Source organism: Callorhinchus milii, unplaced genomic scaffold, assembly GCF_018977255.1.
Source record: "Callorhinchus milii isolate IMCB2004 unplaced genomic scaffold, IMCB_Cmil_1.0 Scaffold4, whole genome shotgun sequence".
Classification (NCBI taxonomy): Eukaryota; Metazoa; Chordata; class Chondrichthyes; order Chimaeriformes; family Callorhinchidae; genus Callorhinchus; species Callorhinchus milii.
Genome location: NW_024704745.1, coordinates 8710852 through 8728028, shown reverse-complemented (window position 1 = coordinate 8728028; position 17177 = coordinate 8710852). Strand labels below are relative to the sequence as shown.

At 40.1% G+C, this 17177-nt stretch overlaps 2 protein-coding genes across 4 annotated transcripts in view; one reads left to right on the top strand and one right to left on the bottom strand.

The window, feature by feature from the left end:
* The window catches only part of chd1l (chromodomain helicase DNA binding protein 1-like), a 41307-nt gene that overhangs the window by 5340 nt on the left and 18790 nt on the right, over positions 1-17177 (top strand). Inside the window, exons 7-9 of the mRNA XM_042334626.1 lie at positions 899-1061; positions 1806-1961; positions 16190-16282. Coding sequence (XP_042190560.1) covers positions 899-1061; positions 1806-1961; positions 16190-16282 — 412 coding nt within the window. The remainder of the gene's footprint in view (positions 1-898; positions 1062-1805; positions 1962-16189; positions 16283-17177) is intronic.
* On the bottom strand, positions 2828-16394 carry adal (adenosine deaminase-like). Of its 3 annotated transcripts, none has more exons than XM_007895711.2 (11): positions 16273-16394; positions 13383-13499; positions 11142-11272; positions 10235-10295; positions 9629-9716; positions 8404-8485; positions 7879-8005; positions 6970-7050; positions 6580-6718; positions 5433-5533; positions 2828-4844 (listed from the first exon to the last, which is right to left on the bottom strand). In XM_007895711.2, exons 2-11 carry the CDS (start codon positions 13416-13418, stop codon positions 4647-4649), a joined length of 1044 nt encoding a protein of 347 aa, XP_007893902.2. In that variant the 5' UTR covers positions 13419-13499; positions 16273-16394; the 3' UTR covers positions 2828-4646. The 3 variants fall into 3 exon arrangements, with proteins under 3 accessions (XP_007893902.2, XP_007893901.2, XP_007893904.2); XM_007895710.2 differs by lacking the exon at positions 16273-16394 and adding an exon at positions 14398-14653; XM_007895713.2 differs by lacking the exons at positions 13383-13499; positions 16273-16394 and adding an exon at positions 13132-13221.

Sequence of the window (17177 nt, the reverse complement as noted above, 5' to 3'; positions counted from 1 at the left end):
CCTGGCTTCAAGGTGATATGCTTGGCAGCAGAATGTCAGAATCTAGTCAACCCTCTGTGGTGGTCTTGGTAGTCTGGATCCTGAGCCAGTTGAGCCGCAGGACTCCAAGGCACTGCCAATGACAGCCAGCCATTCTGGATCATTGGTAGAACTTGGAGGGACAGATTGGGAGCAGGGATTCCTCCCTTTCAGCTCCTGTTAACCCCGTGATCCCAAATCCTCATGGTTATACTGGATGAGCTTGTACTGGCTGGGCAAGTAACCTTGTCAGTTTCATGTTTGGAACTCTGTCTGGTGTGGATATTCATAAACTTGGTGGGTTTTCATATGTGTCAGAAACTTGGCAAACACCCCCAAAAATTAACCAGACATCAATAAGCTTCTTAGTAACTGTCTTAACCTAAAGACAGATGATATACAATTTGATGCAGAGGTTGGGAATTATCAGTCTTAATTTGGAATCCAATCTTAAAATAATGATTTTAAGACTATGAGAATGGGGGAAAAGGAGTGTAATCAAATATAATACTATCAATAATAATAAAAATAATCCTTGCCTTATCACATTGTTGAGACATCTCAAAGCACTTCACAGAATATATTGTAAAGTGGATTGACTGTATGTTGTGGGTGAAATATATTACAAGCTACAGTTATTTATATACAAAAATAAAACATATATCTAAAACTGTGATCCTTCAGTGCTATGGCTTAAAAAAAAGGAAGAATCTAGAATCAAAAGTACATTGAACTACGAACTAGCTGCAGACAAGCACAAAACCTTTTCCACTCTAAATTACCCCCCAAAAAATGCAATGTTTGGCGCCTCGTCAATCTGTCTAATTGGATTGTGCTACTTTATACCTTTGCTTTTTATCAACAATTATTGATGTTGCAGTTTTCAGTGGGATTCATGCTGCTATTAACAGGAACACCAGTGCAGAACAACCTTTATGAGCTATACTCTCTGCTGAGCTTTGTGGATCCTGATGTATTTCCAGAAGATGAGGTTGATAACTTTGTGAATAATTACAGCAATTTAGAGGAGAACACAGAACAAGGTAAGCACCCAATTTGTTGTCAGTGGCATTTACAGTTTACCAATTGCACAAAGCCGTGTTTGCTCACGAAACACAAAGTCACCGCACTTACAGTATATTCTGTGAAGCAGTTTGAGATGTCCCTCCTGACGTGAAAGGTGCTGTACAAAATGTAAGGATTATTATATATTGTAGTGAGGAAGCTTGCAATCTGCTCTTGCTGCGCTCTGAATCAACAGAAAGAGTGGTGCAGTGATGGAACTCCTGCCATACCCACTCGACTGCTCTCCCATATACACAAACCCATCATTCATTCTGAGGAAGACTCTCTTCCACCTCTATAACACTGCAAAATTTTTGATTTTGCTTTTTTTTCCATTTGTTGTTTGCTTAGAGTAATATGTCTCTCGTCTGCTTCAGAATAAATCTTAGGCCACTTCTTCATCCATCATGTATTTTCTTGCTTCCCTTCACTAGTAGCCAGAAGTTTGTTTCAAAGCTTAATTTTCCAGTTACTTTTCACTTTGAAATGGCTGTTCAGTTGAAAGCTATATTTTATATGTAATAAAATTTGAATCATAGATAACATCATGAACCTACCCCAAAGTAGAAAGGAAAGAAGCAATCCTTTTGTAAAGAAATTAGAAGATGAAAAGCAACAGAAAATTTCACCTAAATTTCCCCCTTTAAAGATTAGAAATAATTTTGTATTATGTCAGCATTGTGATTTATTTAGGTACCAATACTATTGTTCTCTCACCCTAGCTAAAGAATTGCACAGTCTAATGCAACCTTTCCTGTTGAGAAGAATCAAGACAGATGTTGCTACTGAGCTACCTAAAAAGATGGAGGTTGTTTTATATCATGGCCTGTCTTCACTCCAGAAAAAATATTATAAAGCTCTTCTGATGAAGGATCTGGGTGAGTACATAACACCAATAACTTGCATTTACATAGTGCTCTTCACGTGGGGTAACATTCTGGAGCCCTAGACAGTAGTGGAGTCTGATCCCGAGCCAGGGAGAGAGAGAGGGGGAAGGTGACGGTAAGCACGATTAAAAAGGAAGGTCTTTAGGCGGGATTTGAAAGTGGAGCGAGAGCTCCAGAGTTTCGGAGTGTAGTGGTCGAAGGCATGGTCACCGATGGAGGAGCGGAGGGGATGAGCGATGAACAGGATGCTGGATCCAGTCGAATGGAGGCAGCGCGTGGGGCAGTGGGGGGTAAGCAAATCAGATAGGTAGGGAGATGCGATGGCATGAAGGGATTTGAAATTGAGTGACAGGATCTTGAAATTAATCCAGTGGAGCCTGGCAACGTCTGGTGTGATGGGGGTACGGTGTTTTGTGCGGCTGAGAATCCGGGCGGTGGAATTCTGAATTAGTTGAATTTTATGTATGGTGGAGCTGGGGAGGCCAACGAGGAGGGCATTGGAATAGTCCAGCCGAGAAAGTGACAAAGGCGTGGGCGGGAGTTTTGGCTGCTTTTGTTGTGAGGTATGAACGGAGACGGGCAAATACATAGGTATTTGTGAACCGTAGATGTATATTTATCTTTTTATTTGTATATTTATATTTTATATCTTTTTATATTTTTATTTGTGCGTTTCGCTCACAAATATACAGTCAATTCACTTTACAGAATATTCTGTGATGATCTCTGAGACGTCTAGAAGACGTGAAAAGCGCTATATCAAATGCAAGGACTATTATTATTATTATCAATTTATCACTGTATATTGAATTGCTGAACAGATCCAGAAGTATTGAAAGCACAATTTAGGCGTGAAATATATTTTATATAATGTCAATATTTTAATTGAGAAACCAAGGTCAAAGTGCTGTGCACAGTCGAGGTTGAAAAGAATCCTCAAGTTTCAAATGTGTCAGAAGAGGGAGCATTTGAAGCCCTAAGATATGAGTTAAAATAGGAAATGATTTTGGATTTCACCAGTTTGGAAAAAAAGCACACAGGCAGAATTGTTGGATCTCAGGAACAGTTTCCTAGAACAGTTTCATAGTCAGGATGATAAAATAGAGACTGAGATAGGCAGTAAGGAAAAAGAGGATAAAGGCAAAAATTTGGAAAGGTGTTACAAGATTCTCGTCAGACATCCCTCCGTCACCCTTAATATTGCCTGTTTCCATTGGCGCCCTTTCCCCAGCAGATTGACTTAAAAATCCTCATTTTTACCCTCAAATCCCTTCATGGCTCTGTCCCACCCTGTCTGCGATCTCTGACCCCATCATCCTGGCTACTCCGTCTGGCTTGCTTTATGCTCCTTTTGCCTACTCCACCCCACCGTTAACAGGAGAGCTTCCAACCTCTGGAACTCTCTGGATCAATCCCCTCTCCCCCTGTCCTCTCTACTTCTAAGACTTTTCTAAAGATTGATCTCTTTGGCTGCCTTTATCTGTCTCCTCCCTAACCCCCTATTTGCCTCCTGGTTTGTTCTCCCACTCAGTTTTTGTAAAGCGCTTGGACATTCGCCACGTGAATAGTGCTATGTATCCCGTATAAAACTAAATTAATTCCTAATAATCCCAGGGCTGATTTTGTGCAGTGTACCTTTTGAGCCTGCACACACCCAACTATGAAAATGCAATATTCTTATGAAAGTATGTTTGTATTGTGCATCACACCCCTCACGTAGGTTTGCATTTAGCACATGATAATGTATGACTAACTACTTGTACCTCTTAAATATGTGTGAGTGTAAGCAATACATTGTACAATATGCTCCAGTTGAATAATAAAACCTGTTTGATTTAGTGTGTCTGTAAGTTTGCGTGTAAAGTTCACATATATAAAAGCTGAGTGTTACATCTATATTTTATTGCTCTTCTGTTGTCTTTCTGTACTGTGCGTTACACCATAAGTTTCTAACTATCAGTAGCCTAACTGTTACAGCTTTGATTCATAGGGCAAGCCCAAATCACTGGGTCAGCTATACCTTCCTTGGACTTCTGTGGATCTGGGTTGTTTCCTTGGAACCATTTCAGCTCATCTTCCCCACCCCCAGCTTAACCTCAAAAATGTGAAGGCTTAAGTGTGGTCCCAAGTCTACTGTTCGATTACACAAGCTTACCAGCAGTATTATAATTGCCATAACCACTCGTGAGCTTTTTTTAAATTTGTTTGCGTAGCAGTAAATGAGAATTCAATGGACTGGCTTCTTGCTTGATTCTGGATGCTAAACTTGATATCCAATCAGAAAATTCAACCTAGCCACTGCAGTTCTGTGTATTGGGTGCTTCCCGCTCAGTATCTAAGACAGCTCCCAGTGATGAACAACAACAACAACAACAAGCCTTTTCTGTGGAATTCCTGGGCATTCAACAGTTGATGTTACATCTCATAATAAAACATGACAGATTAAAGAAAGGTATTTGCAGGGTGACCTGGTCATCGAGTGGTTGATGCCTTGTGTTACGACACAGTGATGAGAAAGACAAACATGAGAACCACAAGAGAACAAAGATCTGAAATGGTGAAGTATAGCATGCATTGTTATTGCATCTGTGACTCATATGAGATGTGTTCCAGCAGAAATGATTACCATTGGCTGACATTGAAATTGGCTTTGACTCCATTTCAAGTAGTGATCAGTTAGTCTTGGGTAAATAGCCCAGGCTTCAGTTCATTCCATCGCCTTTTCAAATCTGATTTCACAGACTCTGGAGCGAAGATGCAGTTAATACTCTGATATGAAAGATCCCATATCTGAGTTTTGGAAAGATTGAAAGTTGAGGCTGTTATCTGATATTCTAGAGACAGGTCTGTTCCAAAAACACCTTTGTCATCAGTCTAGGAAAAAAAGAAGCAACTTTACAGACTGGAAGAACTTTACACACCTCGGAATAACTTTCAATAAGACAATTTGCGTAAGCAACACATATATAAGTGAATTTTGTTTAATGAAATTTCGATGTATATATTTGGAAAATATACTTCTTTCCTCCTCTTGTGACATTTGGAGTCCTGTAGCTCAGTGGTTAGAGCACTGGCTTTGCAAGCGAGAGCTCTGAGTTCAATTCCAGGCAGAGGGCGAAACCTTGGGCAAGTTTCCTTACGCCACACGCCTAATAATAATCCCTCCAAAACCAAAAACAATAATAAAAATTGGTCATTTTCAATCTACGACTGTTTGTGGGATATTGCTGTGTGCAATTGGCTGCCGCGTTTGCCCACAAATATACAGTCAATTCACTTTACAGTGTGTTCTGTGAAGCGCTTTGGGACGTGAAAAGCGTCAAATGCAAGGATTATTATTATCAAATGCAAGGATTATTATTATTATTCTTTATTATTATTTGTTATTCCTACACTTAGTAGCAAGATATATTTAAGTAACCTTTGCAATCACACTTTGTAATGTAAAAGAAATGCACTCACACAAACCACACAGGGATGGCCTAGGTTGTACCAATAGTGGAAATGGTGTTGATCATATGAAGAAATAGTCTGACTTTTGACATTTGAGGAGAAGCATAGTTCTAGGGAACAGAATAATGTGGTAAGGTGGCAATATATTTAACAACAACAACTTGCATTTAAGTCACGCTCTTCACACAGGATAATGTGCTAAAGTACATGTTTTCTTTGCTCTTACCTAACATCTAAGAAAGAAAATAAATCCACAAGAATATTTTATGATTCACATATAAATGTGAAAACATTCTTGTTCTATTCTATTTTTCCTTCCCTTTGGGGTTTCCCAAGCAGTTGGCCTGCTGCTATAATTTTGATCAATGCAGTTTTGAAACAGGTCAATAAGGACGTTTGGGAAAGAGATCCAGATAGATTGTCCCTTGAAATATTTTCTAGGAATTCATGATGTGGAATATTGCTGCTTCAAACTCGCATCTACCCACAAAATATTTTGCCCAGAAAATATACGCTCAGGGAGGATGAAGGGAAGGGATGGGAAGGGGGGATGACCGATGGCGTGGTCAAAGAGGAGGATTTTGAGGCAGGACTTGAAGGAGGCTAAGGAGGGGGCGAGGTGGAGTGATTGGGGGATGGAATTCCAGAGGTTGGGGGCAGAGTGGCTGAAGGCTCTCCCGCCAATGGTGGGACGGGTGGGTCGGGGGACGTGGAGCAGGACAGAGCCAGCTGAGCGGAGGGAGCGGGCGGCTTGATAGGGGGTTAGGAGGTTGCAGAGGTAAGGTGGGGCAAGGGTTTTGTAGATGAGGACCAGGATCTTGAACTGATCCTCTGAAGGATAGGGAGCCAATAGAGTTGGGCGAGAATGGGGGAGATGGGGTCACAGGGTTTGGTACGATGTATCCTGTGAAGAGCTTTGTGATGTCTTGAAGACGTGATAAGGAACTATATCAAATGCAAGCATTATTATGCTACCACTGGGGAGACAGCTTGTTAGCATACCAACATTTGGTGAATTCTACTAAAAAGAACTTAATAAAATTGTGTACTCAAGTCCAGTACTATAATTGTCAAAAATATCTGACAGTATTTGTAAATATTCCAACCTCCATTTATTCCTCTTTTGTACCACCTTGAATATGTAGAGTGACATTACCCAGAGGTATTCGATATTTCTTAACCGTATCAACCAAGCGTTGTGAGCCTCCGACCTCTGGGTGCAAAAAGGTACCGTGACCAATCCTGTCTGGAGGAATACTGAGCAGCATCTCAGACTCTTCATTTTGGTTGGGGATCTTAACATACAATTCAAAACAATTTTGTATTAATACTTTTAAAATTTACATAACTTGGTCATTTGCAATGGGCAACGACCGCCGTGTTGATTTTAAAAATAAGCTTGGGTATAAGATTAGCCAAAACTTCACAATTACTACAACCGAAAACCTAAAGAGTCATAATTTTAAGAATAAACAGGCATTTAATTTCAGGACATATTTTAAAATGGGTATTGCCAAATAGCCCTCCAGATTTATAAATTCCTTACCTCAGCCAGGTGCAGGGCAAGCTTAAGACCTAGGTTTCTGCCTGCTTGAAGTGGCGCAATGAAATTTTTACCGTCTCCAACCTTAAAGAAAAGAAACATATATTGAGGATTAATCATATAACCAGCATTTAACATGAAGTAAATAACCCTCAGCACTCACAATATCTAACAAGAATTTTCATATAATGTCGTGGGATTTTTAATGTCCACCAGAGCAAGCAGATTGAAACTCAGTTTAACTTCTTATCCAAAATGATAGCACCACTGAGCTCAAGATTTAGATTTTGAACCTTTACCCTTTGATATAGAGATGATAATAATAATAATAATAATCCTTGATTTGATATAGCGCTTTTCACGTCTTCTAGTGAGATGAGAGTGTTACAACCGAGCCAGGCTGCAGAATAATAATAATAATCCTTGTATAGCGCCTTATGTCTTCTAGACGTCTCAAAGCGCTTCACAGAATACACTGTAAATTGAATTGACTGTATGTTTTGTGGGTGAAACGCGGCAGCTAATTGCGCACAGCAGTTTTCCACAAGCAGTCGTGGATTAAGTGACCCAATTTTTTAAAAAAAGGAATTATTACCCCCGGAAAAGCAATCCACCAATTGACTAACAAACAGGTTCCTACTTACTACTAGGTAAATAGAGGCGTGTGGAGTACGGAAACTTGCCCAATGTTTCGATCTGCCCAGGAATCTAACCCAGTTTCACTCGAGCGCTCTAACCTCTAAGCTACAGGACTCCACTCTCATCAGTTGAATACATTCAATTGATGGCCATATTAGTTTGGTGTTCATGTTCAGGGAGTAGGAGCAAACAAGTAACTTGTTGAACAAGACAAAACATTGCAACCTACATTTCAGAATTTAGGATTGAATTCCAAGAAAATTATATACTCACAGCAGGATTTCCACTTAGGTCAAGACCAACCACGACACCATCACTGGACCTAAAAAATTCTTCTGCAAGTTTTACAGTTTCCATAGCAATGGTCGGCCCATTCCTTCTATCTATGGCCAGTAGAAATCTAGGAAAATATAGAAATGAAAGGTTTTTTTTCACCCACCATCATTTTATTTAACTGTGACATAGGAGTCAAAAGCTGTATTTTCATCTAACATCGTGTAACATATCCTTAGATACTTAGTATCTGAAATGGAAAAAAGTCAGTTTGCTGGAATAGTGTGAAGATCTTGGCATTTGCTGTTAACAATGTATAAATCAACGAATAGTTAATTAAAGCCGGTCTTATTTGAAGCAGGACACATCTGTTCTGAAAACGTGCTCACTTCTATGAACGTACAAAGAACCTTGAATGTCATTGGCCTCGTTTCACATCTTTTCCAGTTAATCATTTCAGTGGTGCAGGGCTAAACATTGCTAACCAGTTGTCAGAGGAAAAAAATTCCAACAGTGTTTTCATACCTTACATCAATGTCCACACCTTCGTTCTTGCACTGCTTAATGGCCTCAAGTACAGAGCTAACATAGGATTTCTTCGTCATGCCTGAGTGAAGGAAAGGAACACTATTAGAAGCATAACAGCAGAGTTCAGTTTTCCACTATTTTTACTTCATATTTTATACCCCCCTCACTCTCAATGATGCCACCTACTCTGCTTCCTCCTTCATCTTGGATAGTGTAGTCTACGGTCTTCTCAATTTCAAATTTACAGTACAATTATATTCGTATGGTACCTTTCACATCGGGAGGATGTCTCAAAGTGCTTCACAATGTTGGATGGGCACCCTAGCTGTGTGTGTGTGTGTGTGTGGTGGAGGAGGGGAAAGATGACTGAAAGTGCAATCAAAGAGGTATATTTTGAGATGTGCCTTGAAAAATTAGAAGGGAGGGAGCAAATCGGAGGGACTCAGGGGTAGAATTCCAGAGAACTGGGGCAGAAAATAGTGAACCTTAAGCATTGCCCGAATCAGGTGACAATTGAGCCATTTTAAATTGCTTAATTGTAAATCACTGTCCCATTTTTTTTGTCAAGTTTGAACACACTTTTTTTTTGCTGGCGATATTTAAAAGGCGTTGTAATAATCCTAAAGCAATAGGATTCAGTTAGGCGGGCACCGTGTTGGATACCCTTTACGAAGACATGACAAATTAACTGGGAACCAATGAAAGGGGATCAGGAAGCATAAATCAGATTACAGGGGAACTAACTGAAGGGGTTTTGGTTGTTGTGTCGGATTGTGTTTTGAGAGCAGAGAATAAAATAGTGATTTCAACATTTGATTTGGGAGAACATAACAACTGGAGTTTCAAGACTGAAAGTTAAAACTTTAAAGCTTTATTTTCATATGTGATTTATAATAAAAATGTTCCCATCTTGGCACGTGGTTGAGGCAAACAGTCAGATTTGAAGAGACATTCGTTGAATAAGAATTTTCACTTTCTTTTGATTGTGCACACTAACTTGTTTTTGATTCCTTGTATGTAATCTGTATGTAAAGGGCAAGGTAGGCAGCTGGGCTGACTTGTCATGACAAGCATTGTGATCCGGCCGATCGAGTAAAAAGATGGTAGTGATATAGGAGATCCAGAACATGCATCACACAACGGCATCATATAAACAATATCACTACAATAATAACTAGACCACGATAACTAACCTTGAGACAATCACATGAACCTATATTACCTGTACTCTTCTCCTCCCTCGGAGTGCTGCGTAGCTCAATGTACTTCACACCATCAGCAGCAAATTCCTTAACAACATCTTTTGTCACCTGAGGACAGGAAAACACAATTTTACAAAAGAGAAATTTACTTTATTTTGCCTCCCGCTCTGCCATATTTACAAAGTGAATTACTGTTTAGGGCTTAAGAAGCCTGGGCAGATATCACCCACCCCATCCTCTGGGCAATGATTAATAGATACGTTTCAGGTTTCTCCATGTTTGAACAGCATGCTGGTACTCATTGCTTTTAACTCATATGTGAAGAATGGTCACTTAGGCAAGTTAATAGAGGGCTGTCATGTCCCTGTGCACCGTATAAGAACAACTTCTGTTTACGTAGAATAAAATAAACATTTCAAAGCGCATCAAAAAGTGAGCTAGGTGCATCTGTCACTCGAGGGAGAGACAGTGTAAATTACATTCCAGACACGGAGAGCCAGCGCAGATGTAATTAGCTGAATGACCTCCTCCTGCACTGTAGATTTCTATGAAAACCTGCTGACTGAACTCCGTGCAAAGATATTTTCACTCAAAGCAAATGAAAATGTAGAGCAAAAGCAATTTACCACAAAAATGTCTTCGTCACTGACAGTTAGTTGATGGATTATTTTAAACATTTCAAAGCATCTGCGTAAGAAAAACACATAATGAGCAAACGTCAACAAAATGATTTTTGCTTTTCATAGTTTTTATTTTACTCCCTAACCTCTACTTTGGTTCCTGTTTTCATCAACACAAGCTTAGTGCTTTTAATATGTTGTTAGGCAATAAATGCCAGCACGGAACATTTACATGTTAACTAATTGGAATTGAGATTCAAATAAATGCCCCCAATGTGAATGTTGCTGGGTAGATGTTAATTATAATATATAATATAAGGTTTGGGTATTATGCAACATTGCTGAATGATAAGCAGGCCTAAGATGTGATAGGATGTACATTTATGCCTATATTTCCCTGAACAATGATATTTTTATCTATACAGGGAGAGTTGCTGCACAGCGGGTATACTTGTTTTAACATCGAGAAAGAAAGAAAATCTGAAGGGTCAATGTGTGTCCTTAAGCACCACTGGTCACAGGGAAGGCAGGAGTTTTAAGTGGGAATTAAGCAGATAAACATATGCAGATAAAGTCAACAATACAGCCAAAACAATAACAATTCTACATTTATATAGCTTTTCACATGGCCAGGACATCTCAAGGCAACAACAACCACAACAAGATTCCATTTATAGAGAGCCTTTCACGTCGGGAGGACGTCCCAAGGCGCTGTACAGTTGGGTCAGGACCCGAGCAGGGGGGAAATAGTCAGGGTGAGGGGAGGGAAGGGAGGGAGCGAGGAGGGGGTAGAGAGTTGAGAGCGGAGCTGAAGGCACTTCACAGAACTGACTGGGAGCCTGAGCTGAAAATGTTTTCCGGCTTATTGGTAACTTAACACATGCTATAAGATTCCATTGCTACAGTTCCATACTCCTCTAAAGTCCTTTTTTGTCCCCTGCTGATCACAGTCATGTTATGCTGGTCACTGAGGTGTGGTTTCTTTGTTATCAGCTTTTCTGTGGTAGTACTGCTGATGGACCCATTTAGATGGGCATGAAGTTCCTAAACAGGAAGAAAAATGTTAATTTATTGCAGTATTTGCCCAGATTACATTACCACGCACCGTCACAAAACCAGCTCCGGAAAGGTCGGATCTCCAACAACAAATATACACACAGCATTTAACACTGAACTTTAATATTGAACTTTATTTCTTTCGGTTGGTTATTAACTTTTTCGCTAAGTAAAAATAACAACAACAAATTACATTTGTATAGCATCTTTCGCGTCAGGAGGATGTCCCAAGGCGCTGGAAGTACAACATGGCTAGCGATCAGATGATTGCTTCTTACCGACCCTGGTATCAATGGTCTTATGTAAAACAGTGTATTGGAATATGCTCTAAAAAAAATCACCTCCAAAACAATATACTTCAAAGTTGCAGCAGTTGATTGTATGATATTTAATTCATCTCCTTACCACTATAACCATTTTGCTAGTTTATATAGCTCACAATCCTCCCTCTAGACAAAAGTTTTGAAGGGCAAAATGTCCAATTGTGCTATCGGTCTTTGTCATACAGGAATTTTTCATTTTTTTATACTTGCAACATACATTCAATGCAAACCATCTGTAATCTCTGTTGTAGTTTTGAGAATTAGACTGTCAACAACTAGATTTCTGAACTAATGTTTAATTTTCAAAATAAAAATAACTGATAGACTGGCTAGATATTTAACCAGAGAGAATTGTGTTGCTTGTTGATTTCAATAATAAACATATTTTAAAACCAGTGCAGGGCAAAAAATACAAGACAGTAAAGTAGCTTTGTAAAATCTTTTGTTTTAAAGGAAGGTTCAATGGCTAATAATGTTTTCCATTGTGTTCCGTTTTTGAAATAAAAGTTTGAAACCATTGTGATTCATCTGGGCAACAACGAGATAAACTCAACTTTTTTAACACAAAAACGTAGCAAAACAATCTTATATTGTTTGTATGATTGTGTGAAATCCTGTAGCTCAGTGGTTAGAGCACTCACTTTGCAAGTGAGAGACCTGATTTCAACTCCAGGCAGAGGGCGAAACCTTGGGCAAGTTTCCTTACTCCACACAGAGCCTAATAATAATCCCTCCAAAAAAAATAAAACAATAATAAATTGGTCATTTTCAATCTACGACTGTTTGTGAGACATTGCTGTGCGCAATTGGCTGCCGCGTTCGCCCACAAATATACAGTCAATTCACTTTACAGTGTGTTCTGTGAAGCGCTTTGGGACATCCTCCCGCCGTGAAAAGCGCTATATCAAATGCAAGGATTATTATTATTATTATATTGCTCCTGTCTTCCATACCCCTAAATTGTATTCTTCACCAAAATGATACCTAACTCCCTTTTGACTTTGCTGACACAATGTGTTTGCACCCCCTTCCTGTGTGCCATATTCCAGATGATACCCCAAATTAAATTAGAAGAGCTTCATTTATTTCTGTTGGGCCTTCTGCCACTCTGCCTCCACCCTCTGGAACTCCATCCCACAGTCCCTCCGCCTCCGCCCTTGCCTCCCTTCAAGACCCATCTCAAGATCCTCCTCTTCGACCGTGCTTTCAATCTCCCTGCTTTCCCCTTGCCCTCCACCCTCGCTGACCCCCAGCTTGGATCCGAAACTGCCTGTCCAACGCCTTGGGACGTCCTCCCGACATGAAAAGCTCTATACAAATTTAATTTTATTATTGTTGTTGCCGTTCTTAACAAATTGTCGTGTTTAGAATATAAGGGGTGTGATTCAGGACTCAATTCCACCCGACAGAATCCTAGCTATATTTTAGCATGTGTTTGGTGTCCAAACACTATTTCCTCCACAAAGCACACTGTGCCTCTGCAAAACTAAATCGAAATTTTGACATAACAATAATAATACTTACGGCGGCCTGTTGTCTCAAAGTTCTTAACGGGACATTATTTCAAGTCTATTTTTTTAGGCGAATCCAGTAGCCAATTTATACACAGCAATGTCCTTCAGACAGCCATTGCCCAGTATTTGGGGGGATTATTGGCCGGGTCACCGTGAGAATCTCCCTTCTCTTTTCAACCAGGAGGTTAAATGTTGGGTACAAAATCATATAATTATCAACAAAAAAAATTCTTCGGTGAGGGGAGGGGGAAGAACACTCACAACTTTAGGCAGATCTTTATAAAACTGTTCTGCCATGTGTTGGCCACGAAGTTGTTGTCAGGGATGCAGCTGTGGAAAATTGCTTCGACCTGTTCTGATAATTCTTGGGATTGTCAACTGTGAAGTATAAGGTAGAAAAGCAAATTAAAGCAAATAGCAAGTAAAGTCACCAGGCGATATTTCTAGGTGCCAAATAGGTGACCAGCAATTCTAATTCGACTGAATGAATGTTTTGAAGGAAGAAAACTTGATTTCTGATCCCCACTTTACTTATAATAATAATAATATTCCTTGCATTTGATATAGCGCTTTTCACGTCTTCTAGACATCCCAAAGCGCTTCACAGAACACACTGTAAAGTGAACAGACTGTATGTTTGTGGGCGAACGCGGCAGCCAATTGCGCACAGCAGTGTCCCGCAAACAGTCGTGGATTGAAAATGACCAATTTATTATTGTTTTGTTTTTTTGGAGGGATTATTATCAGGCGTGTGGAGTAAGGAAACTTGCCCAAGGTTTCACCCCGACCTGCCTGCAATTGAACTCGGGTCTCTCGCTTGCATGGCGAGCGCTCCAACCACTGAGCCACAGGACTCCACCACGCAATCACACATTCACGTGGCAAAACATTATTTTTTTAAAAAAAAAGAAAAATAAATAAAATCCTTTTGTGGCAAGGAGGGATTTCGGTAAGTTTGACAGCAATTGCAGCAGCACAAGGTGGGCCATTCCAGCTATGTCGTGTTAATCGAAATTCGGAATAAAATGAGAGATGGCCTTTCTGTGTGAGTGAGAGGAGGAGGAGGAGGAAATAATCCCAAGTTTTAAAGGCTGTTGTTTGCAACTGTGGCAACTCCACAGCTAAGGAGTTCTTGTTTGATCTGGGGGGGAGGGCAGGCTGTAAAAAATGCAGCCTTTCTTTTTTTTAAAAAAAAGGAAAGCGACAGAAACCTACTCCTGAAATGGAAGCGACAGAGAGAGAGAGAGAGAGAAAGAGAGTGCAAAGCAAAACCTGCCTCTAGAGGGGAAGGAAGGGTTAGCGTTGCTGTCCGGTTGCAACTGTTTCCTTCTCTTCCGTTTGCTTTTTTTTTCTCTGGCTTCGGGGATTGCAACTTGAGGTATTTTATTTACTCGGTGCGAACTTCTCTTGACGCTTTGCAAAAGGCACAGCTGAAGGTTTGCAAGTGAGCGAGCGAGCGAGTCAGTGAAAATGTCCAGAGTCCACAACCAGCGCTCCTGTGAATTAATGCTCCTGCAAAACCCTGTCAAGAGTCTCTGGAGTGGGAGGAAAAAAAACCACAACACTTTAATTCGGGTGGTGCCCTCTGCACTGGCGGATCGCCTGCCTGCAAGGGGACTGCAGGGAGAAGCAAACAAGAAGTCCAGCAGAGCAGTCAAGTCAAGTCAAGTCAGCAATTTTAGATCAAAAGAAGGTTGGTGGGAAGATCCCTTCACCATTGCAAAAAAAAATCCGACTGAGCTTTCAGCTGCCAAGAGGAAGTGAAATGAATTCTTGCTGGTGGAAAATGAGCTGAGAGTTGCTAGGTCTTGAGTTCTATGGTTTGGTTCAGCCCTTTCCCTCCCTTCCCTTAAGGATTCCCCCCCCCACACCCCCCCCACACCCCCCCTCCACCCCCCCACACACACACCCTTTCAAAATCTCCAGTTTCTTTCAAAAAAAAGCGTTTCATAAATAAATATTTCTTCTTCGAAAGAAAAGAAATCATGACGACGTCAAATGATTATATTATGACTTGCCTTCACCTTTCCTAAGGGAAGTATTCAATACATATATATTATATATATATATCATTTTAAAAAATCAATATTTTTAAATATAATTTTGACTGTAGGAACAGGAAAAGACCATTCAGCTCATTCAGCCTGTCGCGCATGTATTGCTTATGGTGCATGTTTCTCCCAGTTTCTCCCAGTGTCCTGGCCAACAATCCCCCAAATAATATAATATTATAATTATATAGGATATAAATCACAAATTAGCTGTCACGTTTGCCCACAGCTACTACACTTAACGGTAAATCCTGTTCAGCGCTTTGAGACGCCTTGACATGCAAGGCGCTGGATCAAATGCAAGGAATATCATGATCTTTTAATCCCATTTTCCTGCCTTTCCTCCATACCAATCAGCACCTTTCCTGAGTCAGTAAACACAGTTTAATTTCTCGTTGCTACGTTTTATCTTGATCAGACACAACAACAACTTGCATTTATATAGTGCCCTTCCCATAGAGCAGCGTCTTGGAGGTTTAACACAGTGATAAATATCACAGGCTCAGAATCGCATTAATAGGTGTCAGCCTGGTTCAGTTAGTAGCACTCTCGTCTCTGAAGCAGAAGGTTGTGGCTTCAAGTCTGACCTTGAGACTTTGATCTTATAGTCTGTGCTATAAGTACAGTACAGTACTCCAGTACAGTGCTGGGAGAAAGCTACATTGTCAAAGATGCATTCACGTCATGGTTGAATGTTGAACGCCTAATAATAATCCCTCCAAAACCAAAAACAATAATAAATTGGTCATTTTCAATCTACGACTGTTTGTGGGACATTGCTGTGCGCAATTGGCTGCCGCGTTCGCCCACAAATATACAGTCAATTCACTTTACAGTGTGTTCTGTGAAGCGCTTTGGGACGTCCTCCCGACGTGAAAAGCGCTATATCAAATGCAAGGATTATTATTATTATTATTATTATTACTGACCCGTTTCTTTCCTGCGAACGTTCTGTGATCCTATCTCACCAGGGACCAGTTTTGCGCGAACATATTTTAAGTGTAATTTTTATTCCAGATGCATTTGAAAACGAAATGGGTAAGAAAGCTCGGCTGATGAACATTTTAATCCAGCTAAGAAAATGCGTGAACCATCCGTACCTTTTTGATGGTGAGTGACTTCTCCACCGCGTTCTGTGCTTGTTTGCTTCCAACCCTAACATCAAATTGGTCAACGTGGAGTCCGTCAGCTTGTGGTTAGAGCACTCGCCTCGCAAGCGAGAGATTTGGGTTCGATTCCCGGCAGGGTGAAACCTTGGACAAGTTTCCTTACTCCACACGCCTGATAATAATCCATCAAGAAAAAAATAATAAATTGGTCACTTCAATCCACGACTGTTTGTGGGACACTGCTGTGCGCAATTGGCTGCCGTGTTTCGCCCACAATTATACAGTCAATTCACCCTACAGTATATTCTGTGAAACGCTTTGAGATGTCTAGAAGATGAGAAAGTGCTATATCAAATGCAAGGATTATTATTATTATAACAATCTTGCCATAATGCAACATGTTGGCCCACTAGCTAAGTACAACGAGAATTTCACATTTATAGAATGCCTTTGACATTGGGAGAATGTCTTGAAGCAGTTCACAGAGTTGACTGGGGGCTTGAGCTGGCGGAGGTGTAGGTATACCAATGAGTCAAACACATTAGGCTGCTGTGGCCCTACAAATACACTCCGTACACTTCACAGTGCATCAAATGACAAGGATTATTATTATTGAATTCACTTTACATCATTCAAAAATGATACATTTACGTCAACCTATGAAAGATATGAGGTAGGATTCTAATGCTGACTGTTATGAAACAAAATATTGAATTGTTTTATATTATTATAAACAAGTTTTTCTTGTTGAATTTTTTAAAGTAATAATAATCCTTGCATTTGGCATACAATCTCGTCCCTAGCTGGAATTTAACATGTGGTTTACTAGAATTAACTGAATATATTGTGGACAAACAAAACAAAAAGCTACTTCATTGCTACAAGGATGATTGCAT